Genomic DNA, 25,049 nt, shown 5'->3' with positions numbered 1-25,049 from the left:
ATTTGTTATGATCTTGGGTTTCCAAATGGTGATTATTAGCAACGTTAAACTTAAAAATTGAATGTTTCCCACATCTTTTTATTCTCAAGCCAAGAAACGAGCATAAAGAAGTAAATCGGAGAGACTGGCACTAGTTTACAGCTGGTAACCGCTGATTGGCTTAGCCGTAAAAACGTGGTCCAGCTTCCAAAATGGAGGTTGAACGGAGCAACGAAGCGTCTGGATCAAAAGAAGGGAAAATTACCTCTGCAGAGGCAAAAACACAGACGATAGGCTGGCAGTCCTTGCTTACTTTCACCATCCTTTCTTTAGCATGGCTGGTGGGTTTTGCGAGCCGGCTTTTCGCAGTGATACGGTTCGAGAGCATCATTCACGAGTTCGACCCGTGGTAAGATCAGAAGAAAGAATTTGTATTGAACAGTTTTTTTCGCTTCTTTTTAATTTCGATTTCCGAGATAAAAATTGAATTTTCCTCACGATTTCTTTTATTACCAAGTCTCGGGAGTGGATAAAACATGGCTCTGCGTGCATTTGACAAGCCGGTCTTTTGTTTTCAAATTTTTGACATTTTGATCAAAATTCAAATTTCAACTGAGTTTAAATGTATTCAATAACTATCATTAACTAAGCGTTATTCAGTCGGATGAGTTAACTTATAAGCGAATCAACCTTTTTGATCGGATTTTTGAGCTCGGTTTGGAAAGGTCAAAATCATTTCGTATTCCTCCTCAAATTTCGAATTCATTTAAGGGCAACAATTATTTTGGCCACTATTTCCGTCTTTTGTTGTCTTGGTTTTAATGGATCGGAAAGTGTCAGCTTGATAATAAGTATTTGAGAACATCTTAAAATACAGTGTAATGCTATAGCCGCGGTGGGGGTAGTTCTTGTTTGTGGGGAATTTCAGGTATGAAAGTGCAAATATTATTTTGAAACACAACTGATATTTTTCCATCAAGGGAACACCTTTTTTTCCAGGGTTTGTTTTTTTATGTGACTTGGGCCTGGCTCCTGATTCTGTTCTAATCAATGGGATGATGATTCTGGATTTTGTGATACTACAAACAATCTTATCAGTGCATGCATTAAATTGATCAATTCTTGGGTTTTAATCTTGCATTTGTACAAGACAGATCGAACGGATAAATAAATATGCATTTGTCACTAACACATCTAGTTTGAATATTTTCAATAAATAACTTTGAAAATATTTTTTTTTTTTACTAATTTATTTAGTCAGCTGCTCAACGTAAAGGACATGACCTTATTTTCTGTTTGTGAAATGGTTGCTTTGGATATTTTTGGCCTTTTTGAATTAGCATTTACATTTATTTAATGAGCGCTTAGAACAAGAGGAAGTGGTAGATGTAAAAACAGATGTTCTTGCGGTTTGTGTTTTGGCTTTGAAGGATGTGATAGAAGATAGATACAGATTGAATTAACCCTTTAACTCCCAGACCAAGTGTGTGATTCTCCTTACTGTTAACCATACTTTTCTTAAAATGTTGGTTCAGAGAATTTAGTATTGGATCAATTTACTATCCCCAATTGATATTTTTCTCTATTCTCATCACTTATCTGTTTGATGTTGTATTGATATTGTAAGGAGAAATTCTGTCTTGGTCACTCATGGAAGTTAAAGGGTTAAGAAACAACCTGAATAAAATACGAGAAAATTCATAGCTCTACAATATTATTTGTTTTGCTGGTAGCTTGTATTTAATTTTTATGCAAGCAAATTTTGCTAAAACATGGAAATTATGATAATTGTAACCACATACAAATTATCTTTGTTGACTACTTTTCTTGGATATCAGAATGAACTTAAAAGCAAATAATTTCTGACCAAGGTTTGTTAAAAACCTACCTTTTATTTATGCTATCAAATTTAAAAGGGCAGGTGAAACTTTTTTTTTATGTTAATTTTCCCTGTACAAGTAGGAAATTTATTAGAAAAGCCATTTTTTAAATAACTGAAATGTCTCACTCATACATATAGATGCACATTTCTTAAGTTCTGGGGTTTTAAAATAAGAGACCACAAAATAAAGTAACAGGTTTTAGGGGGTAGCCAGCTTTTTGACTTGTTGCAGGCTTGTTCCCTAAGAAAGTTCAATTTTTGTTTCAATTTTTGTAAGAGTCATATTATGAAAGTTACACACGCAGAAAAATGTTGGAGACCAAGTCTATGGACCTATCGGCTGGCTACATCGCTAGGTTTTATCTGATTACAGGCTAGCTTAAAGTGACTCAAACTTATTATCTTTTTTCAATTAAACAGGTTCAATTATCGGTCTACACATCACCTTGTCACTAATGGGTTTTACAACTTTTTGAACTGGTTCGATGAAAGAGCTTGGTACCCACTGGGCAGGATTGTTGGAGGAACAGTAAGTAACACAATTGGCTCATTGATAGAATGCTCAGAAGATTTTTATATTCAATTGTCAGGGATTTCAATGACTTTTCCCATGAGTGGCTGTGGAAAGTGTAGTAGGCAGCTGTGCCATGAAGGGATTAAACACAAGAGCCTGCCAGCAAGAAGTAGAACTTCTGTACAACCACTTTTATTAAAGCCCCAAGAGTGTCTTATAGGAGGCCTCGATCTAGAGTTCAAAGCTAGTTCAGTTACTTGTAGCGGCCAATGCTCTAAGGTACATGTGTGAGGGTGAGGGAAGGGGAGGGTAACCTTAGATGGAATAACACCTTATTATAGGAGAAGAAGTAGTATTCCTGGTCACATTAATGCGGCAGGGCATGGCTTGACAAAAAAAGGGGGAGCTTTACCTGTTCCCAGTGCTTCAATTACCTTTATTAGTTTAAACCATGTAAACTTATAAAGTTTTAGAACTGCCTTGGTGAGGTGTAGTTGCTCTTCGCATAGATTTATGCTGTTACACAAGAATGGTTTTTCATCAAGTTTGAAATGACAGAACTGTTATACAGATTTTTACAAGTCATTGAAAGTTTTCTTTTTTCTTTTAAGGTTTACCCAGGTTTGATGTTGACTTCAGCATCTGTCCACTGGGCTCTTAACACACTTAACATCACAGTACATATCAGAGATGTGTGCGTTTTTCTGGCACCAATGTTTAGGTAATTTGATCTCAATGAATATAATGGGTATATAAAGTTGACTTTTGCGAGACTCTGAGCATAAAGGAGTAACCGCTCTTGCTCATTATTTTTATCCCATGTAATAGTTATGATGATACAAATGTTATTATTTTAAATGGTGACCAACAATGAATGATTATCTATGATATCCAAACATTTCGAGCTGAAAGGTAATAAGATGACAGGAGAATATCAAGAAAGGGATGCTACTTAAGTCAATATCAAATTCTCAGAACTACAATACTACAATTGTAAACAACATATGGGGGAAGGTGAAGTGAAATAACATTTAGATCTTAGTGATTGATATTTTCTTTGTCTTGTCTTCAGTGGTCTTACAGCAATAGCAACTTATCTCCTGACTAAGGAACTATGGAATGATCGTGCTGGCCTCTTTGCAGCTTGTTTTATAGCAATCGGTAAGTCACAATATTTTTGTTGGCTGGTTATAATACCTCTAGTGAGGAGTCAATAGCTGTTAGAACAAGAGCTGTATGCATCAAATGTATTGTTTTAGTGTGGATGGAATGGCTTAGTCTCATTAACAAATTCATTCAATGTTAATGCGTGTCTGTTCAGTAATAGATCAGAGATAATATCAAAATGTAGTAAGAACAAAAAAGGGGAAAACAAGGTGCAACCATTATGACACTGTTCTCCTTTTCAGGCGGTAACTTGTAAAATTTACCTCGTATAGCAACTTTCATCATCATTAGATTTGCTTGTAATTCTTGTAAATTCAACTGGTAAAAGGATTGCTCTACCAGTTGGAAAATTTATTTTACCTGTCATGCTTACAAGAAGGAAAAACACTGTTATGATGCTCAGAAAAGCCAAAATACTTGTAAATAAGATTATAGTGGAATAATTAATCCCTCATAGTTTACATCTTTCCTTGTCCCTAACAGGCTTGAAAAAATACCATGTAACTCACAACATACCTGCCCCTATATTACAATATACCATTAAATAAGATGTATGAATGTTACAGAATTCCACCAGTGATTTATTTTAATTTTTTTTCGCCTTTTCGCCATGTCTCTCTTCTAGTTCCTGGGTACATTTCTCGCTCAGTGGCAGGATCTTATGACAATGAAGGCATAGCTATCTTTGCATTGCAGTTTACATATTTTCTATGGGTGAGTTTATAACTTTTTGTATGGGTTCCATTTCCCCCAGGCTTGAACAATTTTGAATTTTGATTTCAGCAGAGAAGCTTATTGTAAGTAATTTTTGGTAACAAGGGTAATCCCCTGTGTATTATTTTTAAAAATTTGAAGGAGGGTTCTGAATTTGATTTGTGGTTTGCCACAGAGCAGAGCTGCCTTGTCGTTTTGTCTTTCAGAAAGTACCTCAGTATATTACATTTAGACTTTCAGAAAGTACCAAGTGTATTAGATTTAATATTTTTGACTTGCATACTTTGCATGTGCTGCAAACTGCTGATGCAAAGTTCTTTTTTTCTTGTAGCTGCATTTACTGGCACATTTCATTTGCTGTAATGGAGTTTTAAGATTCTTTTTGCAAATGTGTCTTTTACAGGTTGTGAATTTGTGAGAAAATTTTGCACATTTTAATTTCCTTTGTTAAATTCACTCAGGTGAAGTCTGTTAAGACTGGTTCAGTATTCTGGGCAGCTTGCACAAGCCTGTCTTACTTCTACATGGTGAGTAAAATGATTAACCCTTTACACCCTAACATCAGTATGCATTCTCTATACATTTCCTATGGTGCTGACAAGGAGAATCTGTTTAACAATCGAGAGCTTCTCTAGCTGGTGATCATTTCCTTTATTCTCATGACCTTAATGTGTGATTCAGAGGTGATATTGTGAGAAGAAATTAGATGCTAGTGACTCTAAGAGTAAATAATCACTTTTTTATAGAGTAGGCAGATACCATGAAACTACCCCATTGTTATGGCCCCCTCCTCGTAACAACTTCCTTTTCAAATCCCAAATGAAGGCACAGTTATTTCTTTTTTACGTACTTGTTTTGTAAAACAATTTGAATATGCTCAACTCTCAATAAACTACCTTTACGTAAAGTTAGTTAAGTTCATTGGCTGAACATCTCACCATTTCCCTCTAGGGTTTTTTTCTTTCTTTCTTTTTTAACAATTGCGATAACTAAGAAAACCTTCCTCTAATTGTTGCTGCAGTGATTACTACAATGTTTCATCACAGATTAAAAGAGTAGCACTGAGTTATTGCTTTGCTAATAGTTATGGCCATTTGGCAACAGCTCATACGTACAAAAATGACTTTGTGTTTTAATTCCTTACTTGTCTGATCATCTGTCAGGTCTCTGCATGGGGTGGATATGTATTCATTATCAATCTGATTCCTCTTCACGTGTTCTTCCTTCTTCTGATGGGAAGATTTTCATTCAGGATCTATGTTGGTATGTTTATTGCTAATTGCTTATTTATACCTCACCCTGTCTCTCTAATAATGTAAACAAACATGCTCAAACTTCATTGTAGACAAAGACAGTTTTTTCTTCCTTTGGGTTTCCCTGATTGTCAAAGATAGCAGTTCCCTTTATTTTAAGTAATCCCCCTTGATAAAGCTATGATGTTGTAGGTGCTTTTGGGGAAAACAATCTATGATGTGTTTAAATAATTTAAAAAAATAGATATTTTTAATTGAAAATAAATAACTGGAGCGTGAGTCAATCAGAAAAATGTGGAATGGGCCCCAATTTAATTACTACACCCACTCCCACTATCTTTTGTTCAAGTGTTTGTCCTAACCTTTTAACTCCTGTGAGTGACCAACACAGAATTTCTCCTTACAATATCAATACAATATCAACCAGATAAGTAATGAGAATAAAGAAAAATGCAAATTTGGGGATAATTAGTTGATCCAATACTAAATTCTCTGAATTAACATTATAAGAATTGCATGGTTGACAGTAAAGAGAATTACAAATTTGATCTGGGAGTTAAAGGGTCAAGGTGGTCTAAGCTCTGAAGCATTTTTGTTCTGACTCTGCCCTGTCTTTGGTGTTGAGTAGGATGGTGTGGTGCGTCCAAGTAGATATTGAATCTCATTGCTTGGTAATGATATACCTTATAAAATTATTTTTATTAATTAGTTTCACTGTGTTATTTTTAGCATACACGACTTTCTTCATCATGGGTCTCCTCATGTCAATGCAAGTACCTTTTGTCGGCTTTCAGCCAATACGAACAAGTGAACACATGGCTGCAGCAGGTGTGTTATAGGTTAGAGGCTCGGAAAGCTGTCCAAAATTGTTGAGCAACACTCCATCTGTGGGGTCATTCCAAAAAAACATTGCATTAAAACAATTTTTCCCACAGACAACAGCTTTCTAGCATCAGTTGTATTTTGGTTGAAGATCACCCTGAAAGAAATTATTCCAAATAAACAACTACAAAAAAACAGTAAATATGATAAGAAAGTTGGTAAATTTTGAGCTCAGTCAGGAAATAGAGAAAGAGGTTTTTTCATCTTGTCATGAGTGTGAGACAAGAGCCTCAGACCTTCAGATTCCACCTTCCAATGCTCTACCACTGAATCAAAGAGACTGTATAGCAAGTAAGGCCATCAAGAAGTTCTTATATGACAGGCATCCTGCATACTGCTAGGATCAGCAATGTCATTAGTGTCATGTTTTGAAAATAGAAAAAGAAAGATGGTAAGTTTTGAGCTTGGTAAAGAAATAGAGAAAGATGTTTTTTCCTTGTCCAATGCTCGTGACAAGAAACTAGCAGTTATTGGGTCACTTGGCCTCTCTGACTTCAACCACACCCCCTCCCTCCATTTTATCTGTTATCTTCAATTAGCTTATTCCTTTTAATAAGAAACTGGTTTGTAAAAGAGAGGATCAACTTTTGTAAATTTCTATCACTGGAGAAAGTCAACAACATTACTGTTTTTAACTTTACAGTGGACGAGAGATTTATAAGACCAAAAAAAAATACTATTTGCAATATAGTATATACTAGGTTAATGATTTTTTAAAAGTATTTATTGTAGTTGTTGTTTTTTTTTCATTTAAATGATGGTTGGTTTTTCTAGGGACATTTGCTCTTCTCCAAGCCTATGCATTTTTGGTGTACGTTAGAAGCAAAGTATCATGGACTGACTTCAAGAACATATTTGTGTTTGCTGTGGTGGCTGTAGCAGGCTTGGTGTTTGTTGCAGTCATTTTTCTTACTTATGCTGGTATGTAGGCTTATAGTTTTCTGTTTACGTTGAGGAACAGATGGGGAATATGTTAAATTGCTTGCCTGATACATGTTTTAAATTTTAGTATGGGAGTTTTCTGTAACTTCCTGAGGATCACCAGTATATTTGAATCCAAATCAACTTGTTAACTTCTTCTTTCAACCAGGTTATGTAGCACCTTGGAGTGGACGTTTTTATTCTCTGTACGACACTGGGTAAGCCAGACTGAGAGTATACTGCGTAGCTTGAAAGTTTTGTGGGTTTTATGTTTTGCAGATTTTAGAGATGGTCTTTGATTCTTTGAAAAAGTTTTCTTTATAAAAGAGTCAATAAAAATGAAATGCTGCCAAAAAAATTTTCTTCCTTGAGTTATAGTAAAAACTCCTTAAGTTAAACAAGTGCTAATCTGTTTTCACCTTCATTCTTGCTCAAAATATCCGTATAGAGGAGTTTCAAACAGTTTTTTCATAAGTGGCCGGCAGTGGTTTAACCTTTTAGCCCTTAAGAGTGGCTAGCTTCTAATCTCTCCTTAAAATGTCACCCCAAAATCTAACAGTAATGTCATGAGAATAAAGGAAATGATCACCAACTAAAGAAACTCTAGATTGTTAAACAAATTCTCCCTGCCAGCACCTTAGAAAATGTATTAAGAACAGTATTGAGAATATGTCTACTGATGTTAGAGTGTAAAGGGTTTACAAATGGTAGTGACAGGTCTTACAGAATGTGGTGGATCAACAGTAGCAGGTCCAGCATATAAACTCATCTACATATATTGTGAAGCCCTCCTCTGCAGAACTTAACAAATTAAAAAGTGCTTAAATGTCACTGAATTTCTTTCTTTGCTATTGTTCTACTATATGAATAGAAAGTAAAAAATAAACATTTTCAGCAGAAATTGAGTCTTTTCAAAGGGTGTTTGTAGTGATGAAAAGATTTTTAAATAATTTTCTCAATTTCAACTAGGTATGCAAAGATTCACATTCCAATTATTGCCTCTGTCTCTGAGCATCAGCCAACCACATGGGTGTCATTCTTCTTTGATCTCCATGTCTTAATCTGTACTTTTCCTGCTGGTCTCTGGTTTGTGGTCAAAAATATTAATGATGAAAGAGTCTTTGGTGAGTAAAACATTTTACTTTAACTGATGTCAAATCTTTAAGGATAGATCAATGCTGATTAATTATTTGTTCTATTTAAAATTGCAGTTTGACTGCTGGGAAACTTACTAACAGCATTGTTTTTGTTCAGGATTTTTTCATTGTTCGGCACAGTTCTGAAATATGCATCCTTTGAAAGACTTCAATTGCCTACATGCTGTTGTTAATACTTACCTTGGTGATTAAACAGAGATGTGTGGATTAGTGAGGCTACTGCATCAACAACACTAATTTAACTTTAAGACAAATCCCAGTTGATGATAATTTTGGAAGAAATCCATGACAAATGAAATGTGTCCAAGAAGAACCAAAACAAAAACTACCCTCTAGGGCTGATAAGATCCTGTAGACAAAGTCTACCATGCTTTTGTACAGTCTGTCAACATTTGTGAAACAGAGGGATGGCTGTCTTGTCCCACAAAAGCATTACACAGATATTACCCACAAAAGCACATAGAAATAATGGGCTACATGGCATTGGTTTGATTTTTTGCTCTAGTTAACCTTCATATGCACAATATTGCCAGCTTCATTCTCACTTATTTTAAGCATAGCAGCCAAAAGACATTTTCAAAGTGGTAGAGCACTCTTTTTACTGGTTTTTCAAGAATTCCATGTGATTTTAGGCAATAATAAGAGGTACTTCAGGCAGTAGATTTATTTATCGCCTGGAAAGGAAAACACTGTTTGTATTAATTTAGTTATCTCTTTTATCGACTAATCTTTCTGTACTTTTTTTATTTCAGTTTGCCTGTATGCTACAACAGCTGTGTACTTTGCTGGTGTAATGGTGCGTCTGATGTTGACCTTGACACCAGTAGTGTGCATCCTGGCAGCCATTGCTTTCTCTGTAACATTGGACAACTACCTGGTTGATGATCGCCCTTCAGAAAACAAAGATGCGACAGCTAAGCCAACTGATGGAAATAGTAGCAGTGAAGAGAATGATAAGAAAAGGAAGAAAGATTTGTATGATAAGGTAAAATTTCTGTGTAAGAAATCCTCTGAAGCTGACTGGGATTTTTGACTTGAAGCTTTGCAGCCTGGTTTTCTGGCTCTGCTGCCCTTTTTCAGTCAATGAGAAATATTGCATGTGGGCTAAAATAGTTTTAATTGTATTGATGTTTTTGTGTTAAGATTCTCTTTTGCATCCTTTTGAGTATTTTGTGATGTGTAAAGGAGCCTTTGATTGAACAAGGTTTTTTTCTTTTTTTATAGTTGTAGCATATGCTACCTGCATTATGCATACAGCTGTTGATGGGATAAAAACACGTTTTGATACAGTTTTAGATAATTTTCCCTTTCTTGATTATTGCATGATTGATGGGTTAGTGGGCCTTTCTTAACATAATTGACTCTCCAATTTTGGTCACCTCTCTGAATAGGTCATTTTTCAGGGCATAGAGGTGGTGTGTTGTTGAGAGATTCATGTAAGTTAGATAAATGATTTCTTGAAACTGTGGAATCTTTACAATGTTCCTGCTTGGTTCATTCTATCTTTATCTCCAGCCCAAGAAGAAGTCTCATAGCAGCAAGACCAAGCAAGAAGAGAAGGAGAAGGATGAAGACGATGAGGCAATTGGTGCAAATCTGAAGGGAATGGTAGTGATGTGTACAGTGATGATGCTGATGATGTTTGCAGTGCATTGCACATGGGTGACCAGCAATGCCTATTCAAGTCCCTCTGTTGTGTTAGCCTCTACAAACTATGATGGGTAAGGCTTATTATTGTGGCTTTTTATTGTCCCTACCAACTGGTACCCATGTGGGAGGAGAGAGGCTAGTGTCTGACCCAATAACACTTTACAATGAGCTGGCCAGTTCTTGAAATCTCACCATATGACTTGGGAGTCAAGCATATTAGCCCTTTAGCTCTCAGAAGTGGTTTACGTGTAACTTCTCCCAACTTCTCCCATACACTATCCAACAAAAAGGTAATGAGATTACTCAAACTTATCATTTAGAGGTTGTTATCATGATATAACACCAAATTCTTGTAACTAAATTTAAAGAAATGTGCAACAGCCAGATGGGAGAATTAATAATCAGATCTTGGGAGTTAAAAGGTTAACTGAGGTCTCCCACGTGTGTGGAGGGAGGCAAATTTTGGCATTCCTCTTGGACCCTATCACGGCCCTTTGCATCATATTTTTGTCTCAGACACCTTGGTCCCTCAACAGTTAGGATGATACAATCCTGGCCAAAAGTGCATGGAACACCTTTGAAAAACACACGCAAACTCTTTCCATGACCATGACAATTTCCTTTTGAAAGTGACCAACATCCTCTCCTCCAAAACAATATTGACAGCAAATTTAATAATCAACCAAGTTAACCCTTTAACCCCAAGGAGAATCTAGCATCTAACTTCTCCTTACAATATCACCCTTGAATCAAACATTAAGGTCATGAGAATAGAGGAGATGATCATCAACTAAAGTAGCTCTTGATTATTAGACAAATTCTCCTTGTCAGCACCTTGGGAAATGTATAGTGAACAGTATGGAGAATATGGATATTGATGTTAGGGTGTAAAGGGTTAAAAAGGTAAACTGTGCTTGGTAGTGGACAGATAGGACCACATGGCAGAAAGGATGTGTTATTTATGGGTGGTGTTGCAGAAGTGTTCCAAAATGTTTGTCCTTGATCAAAAGTTGTTAATTAACATATAATTGTCGCTATCCAGGAGTCGAAACATTTTGGATGATTTCCGAGAGGCATATTTCTGGCTTAGACAAAACACAGATGACAATGCACGGTATGTTCTAACTTAGACTCTTATTTTTATGATATCAAGAAGTAAGTTTTCCTACATTACAGCTATTTGCTAAGGTAGCTGACATTCAAGTGAAGCATACTTTCCTCGGAGGGGTGGAAAAGGACCAAAAATGACGATAACGCTCTTGGAAGTTTTCCATTTTTAACTCGTGAATTGCGCGCATGCGCAAGAGCGAGTTATAGATACGGTGTGGGGAATGCCATTCGCTCGCTCGCTCGCTCGCTCGATTGGTCGATTCCTGTAAACTTTTTTTAGATTTTAGGCTTTTGAGTGCATTCGATAGTTTTTAGCGAGCAATAAACAGACGAAATGGCGACCTTTGTTGCTAAGAATAGTGGTGGGGTGAAAAAGAAGCCAATGATAATCTTAAAAGAGTTTTTTTTTTTCGTTTTAGTTTCAACAAGCGGCGCCAGCGACTGGCAGGCATGCAAGGATTCACACTGAAATAACAGAACAACCTTCGTTTTTCATAAAATTGTAATTTACAATCCTTGAACTTGAAAACAATCCGAAGATTCATTGAAAATATCACTTACTGCGAAGCGCTCGGAGTTTACAGATGTTCAAAAGCTTTTTCTGTTATGGCGTGAGACTGAGGACAAAATTGATCATTATGTTTCGTCGCGTGTGTTTTTCCTGTGTGAAGCAACAAAAGTGCCGGCGACTGACGAAATAACAAGTTAACACGAAAATCAAATAACACCTAAACAAATAATTTTATCTACCGATTTTCAGTGAATTTTTAAGGAACAATTTTCTTTTCAGTTTCAAGACAATTTGAAGATTCAACATACATACAACGTACTAAAATGCGAAAGTTACACACTACAAAATAGATAAATAGGCCTGAAATGAAATTCTATCTTGTTATTGATTATACGTTGCCTAGCACGTGACTTAAATCTACCCAGGCGGAGATCCAAAATGACGGTGGCAGGCTTGGCTCAGTTATATCACTCAAAACTCGTTCCCGTTTGCCTCATTTGATAAAGAGGGAATCGTTAATGTTTTCATTAAGACAGTATTGCCTTGATTTTCAAATATTTACAACGAAAGACAGTAAATTTCACTTTTCACCCACATTTACTTCCAACCTTTTCTTTTGAACCAGAAACAAAAATGATAGACGTTTAAATCACATGACATCATCCACCTTGTCAAATGTACTAGCATGATCATTTCAATTGTAATGCCTTCTTATCCCAACGTTACTTTGTTTCTTTGCTACATTAGCGAACACTGAACTACTGCTCGTACTCTAGATATGACAATCAACCACAAAATTCCCTAAACCAGATAACATTAAACATAGTCTAAAAAAATCATGTGTCAATTCACGAGTTTGCTCACAGAGCACTTTGATGTGTAACTTGGTGCTGTTCTTCTTTCAGGGTCATGTCTTGGTGGGACTACGGATATCAGATTGCTGGCATGGCAAATAGAACAACACTCGTGGACAATAACACTTGGAATAACAGCCATATAGCTCTGGTACAAGCTTATTATCATTATTAGTAGTAGTTTTATTATTGTTATTATTAAAAATATTTTGGAAATGAGTGATGAGTACTTCTTATGTTAACTTTTACTAATAACCCTGTGACACCTATGAGTGACTCGCATTTAATTTCTCTTTACAATATCACCCCTGAATCACACGTTAAGGTCATGAGAAGAAAGGAAATGATCACCAACTGGAGAAGCTGTTGATTGCTAAACAAATTCTCCTTGTCAGCACTTTGGAAATGTGTGGAGAACAGTTTGGAGAATTTGTATACTGATGTTAAGGTGTAAAAGGTTAAATTGATAACGGGTTTTTTTTCTGCATTTTGGGAATGAGGAATATTTGCTGAGCAATTTCGTTTCGTTTTAAGCTTCGAAGGAATTTTTTTTTCAAAATCCATCAAACCTGTAGACCAGTTAACCCTTTCAGTCCTTGGAGTGATCAATAGACATTTTCTCCTTATGATATCAATACTTAGCCAGGCTAAGAGGTAATGAGAAGAAAGAAAATATCAAGTATAAGATATATCCAGATTGAACCCCAAATTCTCAGTGCTAAAATCATTAGAAATGTATGGCAGAGGTTAGGAGAATTGATGTGGGGATTTAGGGAGAGAAAGACTTAAACTTTGTTAAGATTTTTTTGTGTTCGTCCTCTGTCCTTATGGTCAGTTTTTTAACGACTATTGCGTCTTGGTAGCGTTCATATCGGACGCCAAGCCGAAACCCTTGTCTCCTTGACTTTTTTAACTTTCGTTTGATTTTCTTTTGCTAAATTTTCAGGTAGGAAAGGCCATGTCATCCAACGAGACATCAGCGTATAAGATAATGAAGATGTTGGATGTGGATTATGTCTTGGTTATATTCGGTGGTGTGATTGGTTATTCTGGCGATGACATTAACAAGTTCCTTTGGATGGTCAGAATTGCCGAAGGCGAGCACCCTCAAGAAATCAAGGCTAGTCTGAATCTGAAATATTGGCAGTGGCTATCTTAAATTTCTTTGTTATTGCTTAGGAGAAGGAGGAACATTCGCCTTCAGATACCTTTTCTTTGACCTTTCAATTCCCAAAAGTGACAAACGTGTGACTTCTCCCCATATTTTATCCATACGTTACCCAGCAAACAGGTAATGAGAATACTCAAACTTATCAGGTAGATGTTGTTGTCTTGATCTAACACCAAGTGAGTTGCAGTGTCTGTTTGTTTGTTTGTTTTTTTTTTCGGAAGGGGGTGAACTGGACCCCATAACTCTCCTCTTTTACAAGCCCTTTCCCCCCCCGTCCCTTCTCTTACAGGGCGTGAAATTGCGCCTAATACAGGCGCCAATGCGACTAAATTTTTCACTTTGGCGACCAAATCCTGAAAGTCTAGTCGCCAAATTGGCGACTAGAACGTTTCATCATAACCTTACCAAGAGATATAGTGAATTAAAAAGATTTGCAAAGATAAATCCGTGGCAAACTTCCTCGTTAAGTTTGTTTCCAAAACGTAGCACATGCATCTCGATCGATAACTAAACGCCATCTTGGATTTAGATGAGCTTTAATGTTGTATATCATCCATCCTAGTGTCCAATTTGTAGCACGTTAAGGATCTTTTCCCTAACTTAATTTTGGAGGGTCTCTCTAGAACGCTGACAGCGTAAAGAAAGATTTTGTTTGTCTTTGAAAATGGCGACCAACTTTTTTTGAATTGGCTACCACTTTGAAGAATTTAGGAGCCAAGTGGCTATCAGAATAAAAATAATTAATTTCACGCCCTGTCTTACTGCACTTCTACTACCCTCTCCTCTTTTTACTTGTTTCTTCGAGTTGATTTCTTGGTATGTTGGTTTATAGGAGTCAGATTACTTCACTCCACAAGGCGAGTTCCGGGTGGACTCGGCAGGGTCTCCAATCCTTCTCAACTGTCTCATGTACAAAATGTGTTATTATCGCTTTGGGGAGATGCAGGTAAACTGTTTAAATTTGTTGGTGTTGAACATGTACAGTTTAGCCATCTGTTGATTGACATTGCATAGTTTTCTACTTATAATATTCATAACCGCGAAGAAAGGGAACTTTTACCAAAATGTTGCGAATGCGTGACAGAATGCATTTGACAATCGCCAATATTGCAAGGATGCGATGGCCACCCCCTTTTTAAGATTGACAATTTTTTTTCTTTCTCTTGATCTCTAATTGGAAGAAACTCTTTTTACTATTTATATAACGCATTTCCTTTTTCTTCATTATTTTCAGTTGGACTTTCGGTCTCCGTCTGGTTTTGACAGGACTCGTAACGTAGAAATCGGAAACAAAAACTTTAATTTAGAACATTTAGAGGAAGCTTTCACTTCCGAGCATTGGTTAGTTAGGATTTACAAGTAAGTTGCTCCCAGGAAACACTGATCTGAAGTAAGATTTATCATTTTTATTTAGTTTCAAGTAATTTTCTTCTTCTCAAACTTCTTTCCAGCAAGTTTCAGACGTAGGTTCGGTTTTGTCAGGTTGATTCAGTTGAGCGTATTTCCACTGAGTGTGGTAAACAAAAACCATAGTAATCACAACAGCCAATTAGAGCATAGGAGAATATGACATGAAGCCAATTGAAATTTAAAACTAGCAAACTGAAAAACAAAACCGGGAAAACGCGGGTGATCAAGGCACAATTGGTCGTAGTTTTGCTTCTGATTGGTTGAGAAGGTGGCGCGTGTTGTCTACAGACCAATCACAGAGCGAAGTGAAGCAACACCAATCTAGTTCTCGATTAAATGTCTTTTAGTTGCCATGAAATTACTGTAGCCGTTGAGAGCCTTCAGTGAAGTTTGTTTTTTCCGTTTAAACTGATGTAAGTGTATGTCTCTTTACATCAAGTTGTATCTACTTAACTGAGTGATCACACAATTTTTTTTGGTATGACTAGGGTTAAAGATTATGCAAATCGAGTCAAGAGCAAAGTACCTCTGAGGACAACAAATTTAAAACCTAAAACCAAATATATTCCGAGAAGGGTAAGTGCTACTTACAGACCTTCCTATGGTTCATCTCGTGATAAATATTTTTCCAGATCTTTTCGAGATATGACGGTTCACACCCCTTTAGCCTTTGATATAATCTTTATGCGCATCGAGAAAGTCCTCTTCCTTTTTCTGCAGTTTTCATTGGTTTACTTCTTCTCACGGCTCTCGTTGACTTGTGAGTGACTCCGCTTTTACGTAGATATCAGCGAGTCCTTGAAGGATACCGGTCGCCTGTTCCTGCACAAAGAATTGGTACCAGTTCTCTCAAAAAATTTGCACGTAAATCGGTCCTCGTAGCTCGCAGTTACTTCAAGCTTCGCTCTGAGAAAACTGCTACGCCTCTCGTAAAAGTGAGTTCACGGAAAAATTTTCGAGCACTTGGAGATGTGTATTCTGCGAACGAGTAAACCGCAATACTGCACAGTTTTTCTGTAAGCACACTATACCACCTTGTTTTTTTCTTCTCCTTTTACAGAATAATAGGAAGGGGCACATCAAAGATAAACTTAACGTAATTCAAGGAAAGAGAGTTCAACGAAAAGGGAAGAAGAAGACAAAAGTTAAGAAAGCCAAGAAGAGCACATGAGCGGCGAGTGACGACGTCATGTGAAACACAATAAACGTTCTCCGCCACGTGCAAGAATCATTGTGTTTATTCCATTCGTAGACAAACCTTTAGCAACTCCAGTTTTTCGAGTAGTTGAAATGTTTTAGGACTGATAACTGGAAGTCTTGTCTTTAAAGTCATTGGTTAATTTTTAAGTTTTTCCGAGATGAAGGTAATTTTTGACTGTGTAACTTAAACGTGTAAGGATTGTTCGCAGCTTCATTTGAAGGCATTGAGATTTGACACAAAAGCTACTAGTTCAAAGGTAACTGAACATAACTTGGTGGAGAACTGCTTTGACTTCGATACCTCCGTGTGCTTTACTTTTGGGTGTTTTCGTTCAAAAGTAGCAGCATTGTGATGCTAATGTTTTTAATTATTACTAGTTTTTCCAATTTAAAAAGTCCATCTCGTTTGCTCTTCGGTGAAATAAATTTAATTTGGAAATATCCCGTTAAACCAACCGTTGTAAAATAAAACAACCATTTCAACCGAATGACTTAAGTAATTTCTGAATTTCCTTTGCTTATTTTCCTTGGCCCCGTCCTCATTTCCCGGGAGAAGCACCTCTTCGTAATAGGCTCATAGGGATTTGTCCTTAGATGGGGTCACATTTTCACGAATTGATTACCATGTAACTTCTCCCCACGGTATTCATACATTATCCAGCAAACAGGTAGTGAGATTACTCAAACTCGTCGGGTAGAAGTAATTACCTTGATTGAACACTAAATTCTCACAATCAATTTAGAGTGAAATGTGTAGTAGCTAGAGGGGAGAATGGACAATCAGATCTTTGGAGTTGAAGGGTTAATGTGGCTGCCAAATCAATAGTGTACGAGGATGGGGTCGCACATTTTGGGGATTTTTGGGAATAAGAAAATTCGTGTAAGGAGAGATTATTTAATGGGAAGATTCGCGGTTAAAAAGTTGTTAGCATATTGCCAAACGTTATTAAGACGGGGTCTGTTATCGAACAAAGAACAGGTTATAATGGATTAGGGGTTCTGAGAAGCTAGTGGCTCATACTTAGCTAAATTTTACCTAAGTACTCCTCTCCCCCGGGCCTCACTTAACTGGATGAATTGAAAACTGCGTTTTCACGCAGCGGAAAATTCCGTTCATACCGAAAAAGAAAAAAATGTTTTCGATCCTCACAGCCATTATCAGAAACACTTCTTTGCACTTGCGCATAAGAGGGACTAAAAGAAAAATTTTGTTTTTAATCGCACGCAATCCAAAAATGATTTGTGAGATTTTTATCGTCTTCTGCTGTCTTCCGTAGTGTCAAGGTAAGAACTGAGAAAATAATGTGCTAGTGGCTATTAGCCAGAAATCGAAAAAGGAGAGAACTCAACTCTATATTGAGTGCGATTTCGAGCTACTAAGATGCTCCGAAAAAAACAACAAGTGGCCCGGGAAACATCAGGTTAAAATTGGGTCAAGATCGGAATTCTATTGTTGCACTCACTCACTCATCTCGACAACGTATGTGGTTTCGCCTCCTATAGGCAGCAGAGTAGCCACAAAAATTACATCTTCGGATCTGATGGGCTTAATTCGCTGATTCAAATGAAGATATTTTCTCTTTTCAAGGAAAAATCTTTTTCTCTTAGTTTCATGATGCGCCGATCACACTCATAAGATATTTCTGCAAAGCAAAGTTTTGTATTTTCACCCGCCTTCCGAAAATTATTGAGAGATGTTTATCGTCTTCTGTAGCACTCCGAAACAAACAATATGTCGCACTAGGAAACATCGCGTCAAAATTGGGTCAAGATCGGAATTTTACTGTTACACTCACTCACTCATTTCGACGACATACAGTACGTGGCTTTACCTTCAGTAGGAAGCGGTAGGCACAAAAATTATATCTTCGGATCAGTACTGGAAATAATTCGCTGACTCAAACATTAAAATGTTCTCTTCGAAGAAAAAAAATTCATCTACGCTTTTTATTAAGAGAAAATAAATCCAGATTTCTAGGATTTATTGTTAAGAAACGGAACACGAATCTGAACTGAACCTTGCGAACCTTAAGAATCAAATCTTGCAAACCTAAAGAACTCAACGCTGCGAACATTTATGTTACTTTTTAACTAGAACCTAGCATGAAACCGAATACTGATTATCTTATCAAATGGCGTGTTGTTGTCCCCGGGTGCAGATAGTTTCTTTTTGACGAGCTAGAACCTTAGAATCTTGTAAATCTAATTATCGGAAGATGTAACCAATAAAAACCTTAACAGTAGTTGTCTGAGTGAAATATTCAGTAAAGCCAGTGGAATACTGGTCTCACACTTGGGTTGTGTAGTCATTCACATGAAGCCAGTCGCCTTAGGAAGTGATTCCATACATCAGCGTTAATTTTTAATATATTAATCTCGACTAAATATAGCGGCATGGTCATAAAAGAAGGTAATTTCAGCCGTGACCAGTTTCCTTCCCCATAAACTGGTATCTCAGGATTTCAGGGACCGGGCGCAGTAAAAGAAAAACATGTTTTTTTTCCCAAAGAGCAATACCCCATCGAGCCCAAAAAATATTGGTCTTAACCAGTTTCCTTGTTTATAAACTGGATGTTAGTATTTTTAGGGCCAGGCGAGGAAAACGGAAGAAACATAATTTTTTCGAGGAGTACCCCCCACCGGCTACTTTCTGTACAAGTTATTTTGGAATCTGAGATCGACGGAAATATACATATTGAACAATTATGACGCAAACTGAACTTTGGTCAACTGCCCTCAGCAGTTTTTAACGAAGCAAAAATATTTGGTCTCTATTGTTTTTTTCGTCTATATTCCCACTAAATTCGACTGAATTTGAAGAAGTGTTTACAAATTAGTTAACTTAGTTAAGGTAATTCGTAGACTTGCTGATAATTTTTTTGGTACGGTTGGCAATAATTAATCTGCACGTGCGATACATTTTTTCTTGTACGCAAGGGATGACGGTCTTACTCGTCACAGCTCATAATGATTCTGACGTACTTCGTATTTGGGAAAGTACAAAGTACTAGTGCATAGTGGATAGACAGTGAGCAACATAATTGAATTATTCAAACACTCGAGTTGCATAATTATCGAAAGGACGCCGTTTTTGCGTCAACTAAAGCTCATTTTAACACAGCCGGACTGAAAAACCTTTCATATTTATGTTAAAAACCGAACTGAGGTAGTTTCAAAAAGCTTCTTTTTAAGTCTTCTTGTTCTTTGTTCTGACGAATCTTGAGCTGTCCTAACGTATCGCCGATTTGCCGAGTTTCTCGTCGCGTGTCAATTCGAGATGGGAACCAGAGTCTTACAAAGTCCAAAATTATGCCGGTAAGTAGATCAGGGTCGTTGCTTCAGGCAAGAGTATACTTAGTGTGTTTTATTCTTTAGGGTTGAGGAATATCCTTCTCCGATATCCTCTAAATCTTCTTAATTCTTCTCTTTCGCTCAGCTGTCGACGTGACGCGTGCGACAAATTATTATCATTTAATTAGGTCCAAGACATGACGCTTTTTACATACATGAAATTAGATTACGCCTGTAATGCAATTTCAACGTGAGTTCATCGCTGAATTGATCTTTTGTGAAGGTATCTTTTGCCCAAGACCACTGAAAAAAAAATGTTAAGGATTTAAGTCAAGTAATACACGATAAATGACAGATGAAATTGACATATAATCGAGACAGCTACGTGACCATTAAGTAACACTATGGCAATGCTCATGCGGTACACGTGATTATGTCAGGAGTCGAAACATCCGACAAGTGACAGAGATTTGCTTTTGTTTTCTGCTGAAGAAGGAAGTTAACCTTGGCAGTGTCCTTCGTTTTTTTTTTTTCCTTTAGAAACATCGATGTATTCCTTTCGAATATTTTCCAGCCTTCCCGTGAAATTGCGAAGCGACATAATATAATCTCGAAATTAACTCGACATGGTATGTGCCGGTTCAAATTTTTGGCAATATTTGTAGTTGTAGTGGTCAGCTAAATTTAGTTTTAGCCTTGCTCTTGACATGAAAATCAGGTTTTTCACAGGATAAATAATTTAAAGTTAAAATGAGAGACGAGATTCGACAGAGGTTTTACACCAGTATATCAGGTGCTGTAAATATGACGTCACGCGCCCGTTGACGGCTGAAATAATTATTGATGCATGTTTACTCAGAGTACGTTCTGGCCAGGTTATCTATTGGTAAAGTGAGTCGTCGCAGCTTTAAAACGTAAAAATACCACGCAGGATCGGCTGATATTTTTCTCTGCGTACTTCTTTGATTTGACAGCATTTTCTTTGGGGTCAAGTGAACCATAGCTGACTTTTCACGTCAGTCAGTTAACATGACGAACAAACGATCACTGGAGCGTCGTAGGTTAGTTTCAATTGATTTTACCCATCCAAGCGAAGTGAACGTCACTCGGTTGAAATTTACAGTTTCGGTGAGGGCTGCGGCATCGTTGAATACTTAAGTGTATTAATTTTTACGAGCAGATAAGCGAAACTGTCGATTAATATCGAATTTTTCGTTGTATCTTACGATTTCAAGAGTCCCCTGCAGAACGCTAAGGGCAGATTTGGTGTAGAGCGCAAGATCGCGCTTTTCTTGATCAGATGCTGTTTTCAAAATGGAAGTATCGTGTAATATTTTAAACTGAAAATTAACGTCAAGGACTGTTTCATCGGCAATTCTAGCTTTAGAACAGATATTATTAAAATTGCTTATCGTCCTTTGAAGATGAAATCGGAGAATTTACGTACGTGATATTTTGCGAATGTAAACACTTTGACCGGCTTTCTTGCAAGGAATGAATTATTAAATACAGGAAATAAGCGAAGCGTGCTGACACAAAAGAACCGGAAATGAATACTACTTTTCGATTATTTTACTTAGAAGTGTTTAGCGACAGACGTAATCGACGATTGCCCGACCCAAGTGATTCCCTTTAGCCACCCAAGAGGCGCCCGAAACTGATATAATAGTTTTGAAATTAATAGTACCGGTTTGTACTGTATGTTGATTTGAAATGAAAGGTGCTTCAGGACTCATCGAAACTTCTTTGTCTCAACTCATAAGATTACTATGACCCTGGTATTAAACCACACATCCTCGACATTCGTTTGTAAAATTTCAAATCCCCCCTCCCTCCCCTTCCCTGTGCAGTATTGGCACAGAAACGTTTCAGTTGTTTTCAAAATTGCTTTGCGGGGGAAAAGGGGGGAGGGGGGATAGGGGGAGAGGGGAGCTTGGAACATTATTCTGAAAATAATTTTTACAACAGATAATCTGAGTAACACATATCAAACAAGGCTTTGTAAACAAATGATGAAAATGTCCAACAAGTTTGACTAGGACTAACCTAAGTTGAAACAGTGAGCGTTTTTCTGCCATGATTTATTTCATGCAAGGACCCCCTCCAATGAGCTCATCCAACCCTTTATACACTAACACCAGTCACCATATTCTCTATATCATTTTCTCTTCACTTCCTATGTTACTGACAAGGAAAATTTAAACCTGGCTAGTTTATCTGGCTCTAGCTTGTGCCCTTGATTGTGCTAGTTAAGCTCTATTAAAGGAACCACAAGCAAACTATGCCTATGAATAAAGTACTGAAAATTTGTGTCTTTGACACACCATGGCCTGAAAATCCCATTTAAGTGCACTGAAATGCCAGTGCCATTTGCCCTATTGAGTCATGCCCAATCTGTAGCATGAATCACCCCCACCCTTCAAAAAAGGGGGGGATGACAGTGACAATTTTCTGCTTAGCTCACTTCAAGTGGCTTAGAAAAGCCACTTTAAGTGCCTTTCCTTGTGTTTGATAGGGCTGGTATTCATGCAGTAAGAGGGAATAAAAAATGGAGTATCAAGAACTGGAAAGTATTTATACCACATAGAATCTTCAAAGCCTCTTAAAGTACCATCATTTCCTTCTTTTGCTATTGGTTTTGGTAGCAGTAACTCTTACTGCAGAAAGGCTTCTCAGATAATGAATTTAGCAAAAAAAAACATAATCCCTTTATATGCCTTTTAAATGATACTACTCTTTATATCTGTTGCAGCTGCACAGAGTATTTTGATGCTGCTGTGCTAGACGCATTTCCAAAGAAGAGGACATCAGTACGTATTCTGGATGCGGGCGCAGGACAAGGTTCAACCGCCTCTTACCTGCGTTCCTTGGGATACAACAACATTGATGCCTTGACAGTGTCTAAAGAGAGACTTGATCGTGCAGAAGCAAGTGGACTTTACAGAAACCTTCTTTACACTGCTCTGAAAGCAGAATCCACCTTGTGCGCCACTGGTGCGTTTGATGCCATGATCTGTGCAGACGGTGTTTTTCCAGATGAAGTGGACCCTGATGCAATGGATGAGATGTTACGCCTTGTCAAGCCAGGTAGCTATTTTATGTTTTCAAGAGTGAATCAAGTTTATGGATGATCTATGCTGAGCTAAAAGAAAAACAAATCTGGAAAATTACCTCACGTTTAGCATTGTTTAAGGGATGAAAGTAGTGACTGTACTATTAAGGTCATTTAGCAATACGATGTTACGGCTGAGCAGGGTTATTGGGCCATGTTATTGGGTAAGGCTTAAACTATATCAGTGCCCCTCTCTTCTTACTAGTGATAACTGGTTCAAGCAAATTGCCATTAAAATGCTGAAAAATTTTGTTAGCATCCATTTCTTCAAGGAAGTGTAGATTATGAGCAGTCCCTGCTTATTTGCGGTTTTGTCATGCAAATAATAAAAAATCTTTAAAAAAAGGATGTTAGTGTGCCGTGTGGAACTCTAGATCTTTGATTAAGACTTTGCTGAAAAGCAGGGACTGCTGGTAGTCTTAAGGGGGTGTGTGAATTATCAAGTTTGGGCTTAGGTGCAATGGATCAAGAAATTATTAAAAATTATTTTTTCTCTCAACTGCTTCTGTTTCAGGTGGTATTGTGTGCTTCACAATGAATGCAGCACTATTTGACAGTGCCCATAACAGCTTCCGATTAAAATGTGAAGACTTCATCTCCAAGAGAAAATGGAAACTAATATCACAAGGGATTACTTCCCAACCCCAAGATTCAGAGAAAGACAACAATAATCATCAATGTGCTGAAAGAAACTCTTCAGACAGCTATGTTTTAGTTTTTGTGGTAATTGATAATTACTAAAACTTTGTATCTGTAAAGGGGGTAAGTTTCTAAAGAAACTGTGGTGCTGCATCGGTGGGAGAGTATAACAGGTAATTTAGTGTTAACAACTAAGTTGAAAACATAAATTAGCCACAGTAAAGGGTAAAAAATTATAATTGCTCTGATGAAGGGCTTATGCTCGAAATGTCAGCTTTTTTTATCCTTTATGGTGGCCAATTTATGCTTTCAACTTAGTTGTTAACACTAAATTACCTTTGCATCCATAGCCTGGCATAATGTCAGCTTTGAATATTAACATCAAGTGCGGTCATCTTACAGAGAATGGTGAAAATATTATTAAATTTATTTGGAGATGTTAACTCTTGAGGCCAATGGTACTACCCGACCCATATTTTTATTGCAAAAAAATTCACCAGCAAAACTTATTTGATCATATAAATACTATTACATTAAGCTCTTTATAGTAGTTTTCAATTGAAAATCAAATGTTTTGCCACAAAATTTATATGGTGTGCACTCAGATAAGTGCACATGGGCAATCTTTTTTTGTAGCCTTTATGCCTGTTTTCAACTCTTTTTTGAGGCAACCATGAGAATATAATGTTTTTTATCCATTCACTCTGTCAAGAAATATTGCATTAAAAAAAAGGCTGCATAAGATTTTTTTATCTAAAATTTTAAGATAGAACATAATTTAACACTAAACATTCATGAAAATTAATGAATAAATGGTATAGCAGTGCTTGTATTAAGGATTTATAAATTTACTGTAAATTATTTAAGAAGGAAAATTATTCTTTGATAAGAATTTGTGACTGTCACAGTTCAGGCCATCTGTCTTTGTAAAAATATTGAATATGGTCTTTTGAGTCAGTCTAATTAGTCTTTATTGTAACTATTTTGATTATGATCAGAAATTTAAATGTTATAAATAGCTTGTTTATTAACTATAATTTAAAACTGTTTGCTCTCTATGAAAGAGAATGCAATTGGGCCATCCACAAATGGCTTGGCTGTATGTTTTGTAGGATAAAAATAATATTCAGCTTTTGGAAACAATAAAACTTTGTAAATACAGCCCTTGCAGTTCTCTTTTTAGCCTTAATGTGCTGGTTAACTCAAAACTTTAACATCCACTCATGGGCAACCCACAGGCAATTGATTTTTGTCCGTTTCAGGGGAATGGAGAATTTGGAGCTTGCCTGGCTGGGTGGGTAATTGAACCGGGAGTGACAAGTCTTTCCAGCGGAAAGGGGGGATGTCTCAGGGCTGACGTATCAGATTTTTGAGTGGGGGAGGGGGGCTAAAGACGAACGCATAAGTTTCAGCCAATTATGGGTAAGGATGGGAGCATGCTCAGCAGGAGAAGCTTTTTTTAAAAAGTAGGGGGGCTAAGGCCTCCCCAGGCCCTCCCTATACGCGGTCCCTGTGTTGAAGGGTAAAGAGTTTACTTCGCGAGCAAATGGCTCAGAAAAAGAGGTCTTCAAGGTATCAAGCTTTGACTCTGAGTAAAGAGTCACGGTCGCTGAGTTTGCCTTTCGCAAACAA

At 37.1% G+C, this 25,049-nt stretch overlaps 2 protein-coding genes across 3 annotated transcripts; both read left to right on the top strand.

Annotated features, from left to right (window-relative positions):
• Positions 1-176: 176 nt before the first annotated feature.
• LOC131788116 (dolichyl-diphosphooligosaccharide--protein glycosyltransferase subunit STT3B) lies at positions 177-16,863 on the top strand. Its single transcript, XM_059105180.2, has 20 exons — positions 177-388; positions 2,282-2,390; positions 2,987-3,096; positions 3,448-3,536; positions 4,168-4,256; positions 4,718-4,783; positions 5,420-5,519; positions 6,239-6,337; positions 7,166-7,312; positions 7,482-7,530; positions 8,282-8,436; positions 9,222-9,454; positions 9,985-10,190; positions 11,162-11,233; positions 12,646-12,745; positions 13,541-13,714; positions 14,598-14,711; positions 15,000-15,124; positions 15,664-15,751; positions 16,236-16,863. The coding sequence occupies exons 1-20, from the start codon at positions 192-194 to the stop codon at positions 16,344-16,346; spliced, it is 2,433 nt and encodes an 810-aa protein (XP_058961163.1). The 5' UTR covers positions 177-191; the 3' UTR covers positions 16,347-16,863.
• A 2,515-nt stretch (positions 16,864-19,378) lies between these two features.
• On the top strand, positions 19,379-24,578 carry LOC131788113 (methyltransferase-like protein 27). 2 transcript variants are annotated; one of them, XM_059105176.2, is made up of 3 exons: positions 19,379-19,690; positions 22,419-22,753; positions 23,293-24,578. In XM_059105176.2, exons 1-3 carry the CDS (start codon positions 19,653-19,655, stop codon positions 23,517-23,519), a joined length of 600 nt encoding a protein of 199 aa, XP_058961159.1. In that variant the 5' UTR covers positions 19,379-19,652; the 3' UTR covers positions 23,520-24,578. The 2 variants fall into 2 exon arrangements, with proteins under 2 accessions (XP_058961159.1, XP_058961160.1); XM_059105177.2 differs by lacking the exon at positions 19,379-19,690 and adding an exon at positions 20,241-20,727.
• Positions 24,579-25,049: the final 471 nt, after the last annotated feature.

The sequence above is a fragment of the Pocillopora verrucosa genome, chromosome 10 (genome assembly GCF_036669915.1).
Source record: "Pocillopora verrucosa isolate sample1 chromosome 10, ASM3666991v2, whole genome shotgun sequence".
NCBI classification, from domain to species: Eukaryota; Metazoa; Cnidaria; class Anthozoa; order Scleractinia; family Pocilloporidae; genus Pocillopora; species Pocillopora verrucosa.
The sequence above is the reverse complement of the archived record's forward strand: the minus strand, read 5'-3'. Positions and strand labels throughout refer to the sequence as shown.